This window comes from Bradysia coprophila (genome assembly GCF_014529535.1).
Source record: "Bradysia coprophila strain Holo2 chromosome X unlocalized genomic scaffold, BU_Bcop_v1 contig_12, whole genome shotgun sequence".
NCBI classification, from domain to species: Eukaryota; Metazoa; Arthropoda; class Insecta; order Diptera; family Sciaridae; genus Bradysia; species Bradysia coprophila.
Window position 1 is genome coordinate 7,842,996 of NW_023503293.1, and position 11,931 is coordinate 7,854,926.

At 35.9% G+C, this 11,931-nt stretch overlaps 2 protein-coding genes across 2 annotated transcripts; one reads left to right on the forward strand and one right to left on the reverse strand.

The window, feature by feature from the left end:
- Positions 1 to 3,863: 3,863 nt before the first annotated feature.
- Positions 3,864 to 6,419, reverse strand: LOC119067439. The gene is made up of 4 exons (XM_037170414.1): positions 6,095 to 6,419; positions 5,896 to 6,013; positions 5,320 to 5,448; positions 3,864 to 5,166 (listed from the first exon to the last, which is right to left on the reverse strand). The coding sequence occupies exons 1-4, from the start codon at positions 6,236 to 6,238 to the stop codon at positions 4,685 to 4,687; spliced, it is 873 nt and encodes a 290-aa protein (XP_037026309.1). The 5' UTR covers positions 6,239 to 6,419; the 3' UTR covers positions 3,864 to 4,684.
- A 527-nt stretch (positions 6,420 to 6,946) lies between these two features.
- LOC119067440 lies at positions 6,947 to 8,890 on the forward strand. Its single transcript, XM_037170415.1, has 4 exons — positions 6,947 to 7,180; positions 7,240 to 7,386; positions 7,451 to 7,709; positions 8,295 to 8,890. The coding sequence occupies exons 1-4, from the start codon at positions 7,129 to 7,131 to the stop codon at positions 8,644 to 8,646; spliced, it is 810 nt and encodes a 269-aa protein (XP_037026310.1). The 5' UTR covers positions 6,947 to 7,128; the 3' UTR covers positions 8,647 to 8,890.
- Positions 8,891 to 11,931: the final 3,041 nt, after the last annotated feature.

Genomic DNA, 11,931 nt, shown 5'->3' on the forward strand with positions numbered 1-11,931 from the left:
TTGACGTTTCGAAAATGAACCGCTCCTGGCTGGCTTATTTTACACTGCCGTGAGACAATGAATAGTGTAGCAGATAGTAACAGAAAATATCGTGGTATTATTAGAATAGGAATTATAGGAAATAAAGTGCAAATTGAAGGAATTAGAAATTGATTTGCCACCCTTTTGGCCCCCTCGATTTTCAAGGACAGATATTTGTAAATTTCGTTCCAAAGGATTTTCAAAAAGAATTTTCAAGGTTTTCCCATCGTTTTCAAACGATTTTTTTTTATTTGAAAGGATTTTCTATGATTTTGTGGATTTTCTATGAATTTGAGGATTTTCTTTTGACTGACTGACAAAGGATTTTTCAATGAACATTTGCCGCTCGTTTAAGGATTTCAAGAATTCACATTTTCGAAAATTCTCAAAATATACATGAAAATGGAATGTTTATTCCACTGACAACAGCTTTCCCCTAAATAAAACAGAAATTTATCTGTGTTTATAACAGGTGCAATGATCACTCTAACAGATGAAATCTAAAAAAAAACTTATATCAGGTTTACAACGTGCATGAAAAACATTTGACAGCTACCTCATACATTTTCTGTCAAAATTTTTCAAACATAGATCGCCAATTCATTTTTCAAGCACTTCAGTATGTAACCCCTCAATTACATTAAAGGTTAAAAATGTGGAAATTATCCAATATTTGTTGTGGGACGGCCACTGGAATTTTTCCTTTTACAAATATTTTTATTCTCTCAACCGTTAAATGGTAAATGGAATTATTTTTAACCAAAAACTAATAACGTTCGTTTATCTGGCACACGCGATCATAGTATGCGTCCTTTTACTACATGTAACGAAAAGTTATGACTGTGCCAGATTCGCCTCCTAGAGGTGAATCTGGCACAGAATCAATTTGTATGGTGTGCCAGATTACCCCACGCCGTTTATTCATATCTCAGCATATCTCAGCAAAAGGTCAGCAAAAATCGTAACCGGAAACTGGACAGCATGTGATTTAGCCGTTAAATCCAAAAGCAACCCAAGTTAGAGTAAGACGGCGAGCATTGAAACACTTTTCAAATTATTCAATTCATTGTTAGGAAAAGACTTTCTATATATTCATACACACTTTGCTTACAAAAAATAATTTAAAAATAGATTTGCAACTTACAATTATATGAAAATGTTAAAATAAAGTTTAAAAAAAAATTAACCAAAAAAAAATTTAATCTAAATCTGTCATTTCAACAACATTTAAAAACAAAACCAACGAAAAAGAACTCAAATTCTCTCGTACTTATGAAATGGACAACGAATTATGGTTGGGATTTGCACACAATTAAAGTTTATTATTTTTATTTCACCTTCCTTGCTTATTTTCTACCTTACTTTTCTGTTTATTAGTTTGATTTTCAAGTAATACAATATTATTGCTACGTAACGACTTTTAATTTGGACGTTACCTCAGTATTTTATAGTTAAATTTATTATTATGTTGATGTAAATAACGGGCATGCATATTATAATACACACACACTATTCTATGAGAGTACGCTAGACGTAGCACAATTTTTTTTACTCCAATGAGAGTAGAAATTTTAAAACAATTAATCGACGTAAACATTATAGGTTTGTTCCAAGGCCATATGAATTGTCAAATTTCATCCATAAAACCATAACCTCAATAATACCTCTGTGTAAATCGCATAGGCGACGTTGCTCGATTTGAATGAAATATCACGTAAGCGACGTTGCTATGGATGAAATTGTCGTTGTTCGGGTTGTCAAAGTTCGTGGAACAAACCTATTCCAAACAAAAAATTGTTCCACGAGATGCTCCGAAATACTTAATTTTTTTTGATAAATTTACTTCGAAAGAGTTAGTTATTGACCTAGGGAAGAAAAGTTGGAAACTTCATGTAGTGCGTGTTTTTTTGTGGCCGGAGCACAGCGAGGACCACAAGACACCCAAGAAAATGAAATTTCCTACTTTTCTTCCCGAAGTCATCACACCATTTTTCACAACAAAGGCTTCAGAAGTTTCAGCTGAGGGGAGAAAATGACTATTTTCTCGCCTGCGTACTGAAAAGTTAATTTTACGGTAAACGAACCGCCTTGGCTGAGTGATTAAAACTGAATTTTTCTGATTACCACTGTTTTTATAATTCGATTTTGGTGGCTGAACTGTCAAAATTTTGGGTGATTTCAAATTTTTCAAGTTTCTAATAAAAATCGATGGTTTTTAGGTTATGTCTCTAAAAATCGAATTGTAAAATCAGGTCAGAAAAATTTAGTTTTTAATCAAGACAAGCCAAGTATCAGCTGTAGAACAAGTTTTTGCTTAAAACAATATTTTTCGTCGCACTTTTCCTCCGCCGGATATCAAAAATATGATTCGTACCACGGACTAAAAGTCTTTTTTAGCGTGTTCGATTCCAGAACTCGCCTTCGGCTCTTACACGCTAAAAAAGACTTTTAGTTCTAGGTAGGAAATGTACTATTACGTCAATTAAAAATGCCTTGTGAAAACTCTTTCTTATGTAATCAAAATTGTGACAAAATATAGAAATTTAAGCAAACAAAATAAGCACAAAATACCTAGCAGCTTCACAGAGAATCTATTCGAAACTACAAGAGTTGTCAGATTTACATCCCGTGTCTAATTAATATCGGATAACATCTGGTTTGAATGTTTATTGATCAAAATTTGAAAGATAATGATGAAACTGTGCCGGAAACAGCTGTGACTCGAGAGAGTTATAGACTGCCTAATGGTTCCGGAAAATCTTTGTTGAATCATGGGAAAAGTAAAAAAAAACACTTTTACGTCTCGAACAATCTTTCAAATCTTTAGACCAAGAGCCCACGTATCCGTTCCTCTTAGGACCACAGTTTGAAATATTTTCCCTATTGTTCTACTACGTGAAATGTTATTTCGTTTTCGAAGCCTAATGAGTCTGAAATTGAAGTTATATTAGTGTCACACGAAGAATAAAATCATTGGAAGGTATCCACTTCCTCTTCCGATTTCAACTCGTCAGACATGAAAGACCTTCATTTCTGACACTGAAATAGTTATTTATACAACCGAGTGATAAATGCCTTTTTAGGCACTAGATGTGAAGATACACATCGTGTCCCTAAAATAGTTATTTATCTACCAAGGTAGGTATGAAGGTATTTTTTCGCACTAGATGTCGATTGTCGATCCGAGGCGAAGCCGAGGTCGACAAGACGTCGTGTGCGAAAAAATACCGGCATACCTACCGTGGTAGATACAACGTTTTTCGCAATTTCGGGCCATAATCACCTTTCCAATGCAAAATATTACCAAAATTTCTACCAAACATTCACATGCAAACATGAATTCATTTGAACGATCAAGCAACCTGTTCTATATACACATTGCAATGTGATGTATAGAGACGCGCTAAATAAAATCAAGTAGTCAATGCTTAGTATGTACGCTTCAACAATACGTTCTGTATAATTGTGTGACTCTGTAGCCGAATAGCTATGGTCGTTGCTTGGTGTTTAAAAGAATTTTGGTGTTGGATGTTCAAATCCTGGTCTGTGCAGAGTTTTTATTTATAAAATTTAGTCTTTCTTAAAGGTACTGAGCTATGTAGCGTGCGAAAAAAATGTGAAAAAGCCCAAGTGCGAAAAAATAATCAATAACGCACTGTGAAATAAATACCTTCAAAACGACATTAAATGGATGCATGGAAAAGTGATGATTATGGACCGGAATTGCGAAAAAGCATTTATCATCAAGTTATATACAACGTTTTTCGCAATAAATGTAACGGAAAGTCCTACTTTTCGTCACTTGTTGCGAAAACTTCATTTTTACATCAACCTGGTCTCTATATGATGTCAGTTGACACCGTTAGCGTTCTGTAAGCGCCAGAACAACAAAAAAAATCGCTTCAAACAGCGGCGGATCAATAAAATGTAAAGATTTCATGATCGGTGGTATTTTATGAGGGAAATGAAAATGGGCTTAGTCTTCACAATAGTTGAAGATGTTCACCCTTCTCCGATTCATAAGCAGACACAAATTTCGTAAGTTCGTCTACATTCCAACAATTCGAATTTGTTTCCAAATATTTCATTGGCCCTGTCCCCAACTGAGTTTCCTTTTAGTTTTTCCCCGAACAATTGACAGCATTCTGTTACAAAAGTGTTCTTTGGTTGTGCTGTATTTAGACTGAATTAACATTTTACAACTGGTTGGTGGTGCTGGTAAATGTATATTGGACTCGTAATCATTTTGTATCTACAATCATACGAGAGATACACAAACAGTTGGTTAAAATATTTAATTTTTTTTTTCATTTCCTGTTTAGCCATTTCCCGCAACTCCCCTTAAAAAAATTATTCTTTTTATAGGAAATCGATAGTATAAACACCCACACAATCGTGAACAATAAAATCTAATTTGCTTAAATCATAATTTGTACTTAGAATAAACGAATCAATTAATATAATTCAATTACTAAAAACTAAAAATGCATTTCAGATATCACAAAAATTTAAATTAAAATTTTCAAGAGAGATTTTCAAATAGAAACAAAAAAAAAATTCTTTTGTTGCATAACATCATATCAAGTGTGAATCACCAGCAGTGCACACCGAAACGAACACATCACACACTCACACACACACGACTACACGTCGCAAAATCCACTCATTTTTGACCCGAACACTTCAATTCATTCCGTGCATTACAATCATCATCATCATCGGTCAACAGCATTGCCTCAACCGATTCATTATATTGCGGCGGTGGAATCACCGGCGACGGATAAAAGTATGCATCATTCGAGACGACGAAATGATCGTTCGGTCCGATCTGTTTGCCTGCCGAGTCGGTTAGAAATTTGTCGCCGTACTGCTCGTTCCAATTGTTCACATCGTAGCGCTGAACCAGGCGAATTGTAGCGAACATCAGCGCTAGCACGGGAAAGATCCACAGCCAGGAAAAGTCAGGCGAAAATCGCCGTTTGCAGTCATGTGCCGGTATTGTTTGGATACGCGTTTCGGTCAGTTTGTATTGCTCGAATATTTTGTCGTAGTCGTTGTTGTTCCGCATCACTGAATCCAATAACACCCAATCGTCGTCGTCCGATGAAATGTCCAGATCCGGCTGTAACAGAACCATGCTGTGGTCTATAAAACCAAAACGAAAAAAAAAATTAGTGGAAGAACCATTTGTGTTCAGTCGCAGTGGATGCAGGACCGTACTGGCCATAGTGGGCGATAGTTGATCATGATCACGCATACTAAATTAAGATAAATTCCCTTAAAACCTATTTTAATTACCTGGTGCTCCCATATACACCAACCATCCATTTATGTACGGTGCCGTGCTCTGCAATTCATTCATTTTTCCGCATCCAATGTCGCAAGCATTTTGCGATTTCAGTCTCAGCGAGTACGCTTCCAGACAAGCTGAAAAACAACAACACATTTGATCATCAATTAAACATCATGATTGGCCATAATCAACGTAATTGAGACGAGCCAATAAAAATTAGAAGAAAAAAAAACAACGAAACTCTCTATCAAGGTCCTCTCTGTTTAAGAAAAGTTATAGTACGAGCTGTATAATGTGTGTGGGCGTATGTTTGTTCCGTATTCACGTTTGTATATAGCGTAATTATTACGCACCGCACAGTCACCTATTTAACGAGGACTGTGAACACAACTTTTGTTTTTGTTTGCAATGAAATTTGGTTGATTAACAATTTGCGTAATTTTTGCTGTGTAAATAAACAAACGTGCGCCGCACATCCATGGAAATTTTGTATATATAGCAATTTTAATGTTCCGGTGTCGTATAAATAATTAATGAAAGGAAGAAAACGTAACGAAAAATGAAAACAAATTTTTACTCACACAATCGACACTTGTTATTGGTTGTATCCAGGTCGGTGACTTTATTCTTATTGCTAGCACTGACCAGAAACTCAATATTGTAGTACTGGCATCCTCGCTGACAGTCCGGTCTCAAATCCTATGGCACAAAAATTTCGTTTTATCGATTCATCCCATTTCAGTGTACTACACCTCTATGAACTATTGTCATTTCTCTTACCTCCTGAATCTCATTCGAACACAATTCGTCGCATCTGGTGGTAAATCCTTGCTGCAAATCACTTGAGCCAGGCTGACATAACACTGGCACACTGTTTTGCACCGCAATTATCAGTATCAGTAATTTACCGAATTTTATTGACATTTTTGTTGCGGGTCGAAACACCTCGCGAGTGAAAGAAAAAAAAACTTTCTGAGAATGTCAAAATAGATTTTTTTTTGTATATGGGTGGTGTTTAAGAGGTGGTGTCGCGGTGGTGTATATTGATTGCAGCGACTCCGTTCGGATGGTACACTAACTTTGATGTAAACGAGAAATTTTTTGTCTGGAAATTTGAAAATACAACACGACGGCATAAGTACTTACATTCAAAGAAACAATTTCAATACTATGGATTAGAAACTAACAGGACGAGCCTGTCTCAAACAATAAACAACACATGAACCTTAAGTAGTTTATGGGACAGTATTTTCACCTAATCAGCTCAAGGTCGAAAACTTTAAACCGCTGATGTAGCTTAGATTGAAATAAGAAAGAAATCTACTTTCATAAAAAATGCAGGATGACCTCGGTACTGTTCCATACTCAGTCTAAAAATTTTAGCCAGTCTAAAAAATCATTGCATTTTGACTAATGAAACTGTCCCTATACTTATAAAGTGTGGGTAAGTTATACTTCAATCAACTTTACAAGAGGATATTCACTCCGAAAATTTAAAATAGAAAGTGAGTAAGGTCTAACTAACCCAACGATATTGTCATATACAGTGTTAAAAGAGAGTCGAAATTTTGACATTTTGACACACAAAAATTCCTGCTGATTTATTCTGGGTTGGGTAACACAATCAACAGAAAATTCACACCGATAATAGAGGAGATAACCTTTTCAGCGACGCGATAGCAACAGCTTTATCTTTGTTATCACTTCGTTATTATCTCAGCCGCAATTAAAATAGTCTTTCTCAGTCAATTGGCCAATGTTTAAGTACTAATAAAATTTCACCGCATTTTGTGTTGTAACGTGTTGCAGACCACATGATGAGTGCCAGTGGCAATAACAAAAACGTTATAGTTTTCGGTGAAACCGGTAACATTCTACGCTTCTGCCATAAATATCTGAGTCTAAAGTCTGAAGTTGATTTACAGGCAGCGGTAAAAGTTCACTTGTGAATCTGTTGCTTAGACAGGACGAAGCTAAAGTGTCTGATAAAGCGGTCGGCTGTACATTCAATTTCAAGAAATATGAAACTCCGCATTTCAATTTATACGACACCGTTGGTCTGTCGGAAGGACGTTCGTTCTAAAAGTTCGTAAAAATTGCACACATTTGACTAATTAGAAATCTTATCGAAACTAGGTGAAGGCACACTGAAACAATCACAAGCAATCAAACAACTGGTAAGATTGCTGAAGAGTTTAGAGGAAGGGGTGTCACTGTTGGTGTTCGTTATTGAAAAAGGAAGAATCAAGAAGAGTATGGAAAACAATTACAGGCTGTTCATAGAGGGAATTTGCATGAAAAAGGTCCCGGTTGTTCTCGGTATTACGCACTGCGAAATGGAAAACGAACGAGGACAATGGTGGAACGAGAACAAGGAGCATTTCGATAAATATGGGTGAATAGTACATGCTGCTGGTTCAGTGTGCTCCAAGGCTTACGTCTAGTGGCGGTAAAACACGTTTGACGACTTTGATTTGAAACAACGCACTCCAAGCATGAGTGGTCATAGTGACCAGCTGCCAAACAGAGTACTATTTTGTATGGACACGTTCTTAACAGTGTAAAAATTTGTATGGCACACTGTCACGTTTCAGTACGACTTAGGGTACTATTTAGGGTACGATTTATGGGGGTAGGGTAATCTCGCACACCACACAAATTCATGGTGTGCGAGATTCACCTCTAAGTGGTGAATCTCGCACAGTCATGACTTTTCGTTACATGTCGTAAAAGGACGCATACTATGATCGCGTGTGCGAGATTCCCCGACACCGATTTATGCTTGGAGTGCGTTGTTTGAATTCATTCTAGATATGAAATTCGTAACCAGTTCGAGGAATCTGAACTCGAACCTGAACTGGTTTCGATTTTCTCGTAGGCTCAAAGCATTGGGACAAATTCTATCGTTACTAGACCTGCCATTGGATAGAATAATGAGTGAATGGAGATTTAAAATTGTAAAACTCACATCAAAACACAGAATGACTTTCGATGACGTAGTGTCCGGAACCGCATTACGACCGACATCTGCACCTCGAATTATGCAACCGGTTATTCAAGCTATGAATAGAACAACAGCTCATGAACTTTCCCAAGCCATAAATTTGCATTTACTCGCCAAGGCTTGGAAGTTCGAGGGCGGATGGATGGATTGGTTTTCTGCTATATTACAGGGACTGGCTGCAATTTTCTTAAAGTTATGGGGATACAAAACTGCCAACTTTGCCGAATCCACAATGGAGCAGAGATTATTCCAATATTTTCAGTCGCATGGTCTTACAGTCGCTGAATCTATTGCAATGGCCAAAGAAATTGTGCATGAAATAGCATGAGAACTTTTTAATGTTATCTTCTTACATTAATAGTTATTTATGACATCGAGTGCGAAGTACTTTACTGGGCTCTAGATGTGTAATTGTGATACGAGACCGCAGGTTGAGTATCACAATACACGTCGTGAGCCCAGTAAAGTACTTTTCTTTATATAATTCGTTTATTCAATCAAATTAGAAAATATACACAAAATTATATTCTAGATAAAGATAAATTTACAGCCTCCCAGTAAAGTACTTTGCATCGAGATTCATACAACGTTTTACGCAACAGAGCGAGCTAAAGTTCGAAATTTCCGAACATTACGACACTCAGTAGTTAGCTTTGAGGAGCTTTCGAACGATTGATTTCACTTTTCCATGGGAATACAAAATACAAAAGAAACTCAAAGTTTAAGCTTACGAGTTTTCAAAGATAAATCAAAAATGCGATACGTTGTTCCAACCTAACAGGGCAGTTTAGATCTCTACAAGTATTTGAACCCTTCAAATGGCTGATTTAATTTTCTACCTCTCATGTGACCGGTATCAACTCTATACAGGTAGTTCTCGTGAAAATTACCGAGAGGATATTCACTTTTTTGACCAGTGACAAACGGACAATCACACTAAAAGAAATTCTTTACATCTTCACTCTCTGAAAAAGAACGATTTCTTAGGTGAATGAGATCTCTTTCGAAAAACTAACTTTAGTTTTGTTCGTTTCATTAGATATAATCCTTCTATACACGAGAATCTTTTATACACGAGGATATGTATCCGTACTGGTGTAGGTAGTAGATAACGTCAAACATTTACCAGAAACTTTTGATTAAATCTCGTCCCATTTACTTCTTAATGTGTTCTGACAAGGTGAGCCCCTTGTATTTGTCTCTTTTTTTGTTAGCATAAATTGCGAGAGTAATTTAAGCAAAATGAGAGAGTAATTTAAGTAAATTGAGAGAGATTTAAGCAGAAAACCGTCGTAAACGTTTGTATTAAAAATGACCTTATCGACTAATGACTATAGGATCTCAAGGGGTACAAAATTTGATTAAAAAAAAATAACGTGACCCCATCCTAGCTCCAACTGCAAACTCATTGAGATCAGTTGAATTAACTGGGTTTTTCTCCTTTTTACATATCACCCATCGAGCTCAGTTAAATTAACTGGCTTTTTCCACTGTTTTTACGCTCTTTTAACACTATATATATACACTATATATAGTGATCAAAGATAATATCAAAAAGAGTGTTCACCCATCGGGCTCCAGTTAAGCCACCGGCCATTTTAAATTTCTCTTTTACACTCTTTTAAAACTGTGTAGTGCAGAGTGCTCAGTTTGAATTTGTATGTAATTCCTCACATGTTTGGCGTGTGAGATACAGATTAGTTAAAATTAACTGGTCACAAATAGATAATAGAGCAAAAACCGGCCAAATTTAAATTGTTTCGGGTCAGGTGTCAAAAATGGATGAATGAAAAGAAAAAATCGAGAGGTAAGTTTAGTTTAAATGATGATTTCTCTCATTTTGACGTGTTACTCCAAAACCAAAATTTTCGACTGATCAAAAAGTGCTATACTTAAACTCTAGAGCCTAGAGTCTTGCCTGGAGTATAAAGTTAAAGTTGAAGTATATTTCGTTGTCTTGCAGCCAGAAATTGCGTCATTACTGTCTGGCTAAAAACCGGTTTTTCGCATTTTTTGGTCACAAGACAACAAAGAACCATACTGCTTTGCTGGGAAATTTTTTGTTGAGGCGTGTGAGATTGATGCCTCGCCTTCGGCTCGAAATAAAACCTTCCCACTGTACTATTTCGCTTCATTGGTTCACCCACTCTTTCTCACAAAAGGCTATCAACATTGAAGGTACATTATGTCAATTAATCAAGCCCGTGAGCCGTGAAGCCTTTCCGATTCAATTTTTTTTAAGTGGCAAGTGAATTTATTTTTTTGTCTTTCTCTTCACTGTAACTTAATATCAGCTTAACTCTCTCTCCCGTACAGAGAATTTATTAATATTTTTGGTCCACCTGTTCAAACAGAACGTTCGCTACACAAAGTAATTAGTTATCACTTAAGTACCCGTTTTCTGAGACGAGCAGAAATACATTATTCATTAAAATATGGAAATTTCGATAAAAAAATTAATTAAAACTTCATGTTATATTACCTGCCTTACATGACAATAACCACAATAACATTCAAAGTTTATAGGCTTTTGTTCATCATAGAGAGGTCAATGCAATTTGTAAATTAAAATGATTTCACGGTTATCGCGTGGGAAAGCTAAATACTTCGTGAAACATGTAATCGAATTTTCTAATTGCATTCTAAATGTTAACTTAAATTCTGATGATAAAAATCACTAAAAAAAACTACTTGTATGCAGTGAATGCTGCACTACTACATATACCTTAGTACAACAGAAAGTTGCGGATAAGAATAAAGTTTTTTTATTATTTTTAGCGTCGAATAAATTTTAAGAATATATTAATCAAACGAGTCGGTCGATCGTCCACTTACCTCAAAGAGCTTTTACTAACTAGCAGAAAAACGTATGTGTTACACTCTTTTTATATTGCAAGTACGACATGACACATATATTCTTATCAGTCTCAATGTCAGTTGTATTTTAAAATTCGTAAGACATACTGTATGTAACATACATCAATAACTGTGTTTCAATGCATTCCTTAATAAATGCTTGGTAAAACGTTTAGCTTTCGGTAAGCTTTCACTTAGAAGGCAGTGACATCTCATAGCTATTACGGTTTATTTGGCAATTTTTTTATATATTTTTTCTGAAGCTTGAATTTCATGGGTCTGCTTTAAGTGATGTTTTCCACAAGCGGTCTGTCCTTTTATGTTCATGTTACGGTACTTTCAGACGTAGCCTCACTTACAGTCAGGGGCAATGGAATTGCTGCATGAATTTGCTTCAGCTGTTCTTCAGCTGATCCACACTCAATCAAAACTGTTTATAATAGTTTATATGGTTGCAGCTAGAACACTCACTCGCGTGGTAGTGGTAAAACCGTGTGAAGAGTTTTAATTGTTTGTGTGGATCAGCTAAAATACAGCTGAAACAAATTAATGCTGAAATTTGACCGTCTCTACCTGTACGTTTCGTTAAATAGTTCAATTTCGTTCATTCATTGATTTCTATGTTTTTTTAAAAACGTGGATGGCATTTTTTAACGTTCTTTGATTGATGATCTTTTACTCGCGGCAGCCCATAGAAATGATTCATTTATCTGACGACTGAACGACATAGTTACGGACTTGATATCTCTCACTCTAT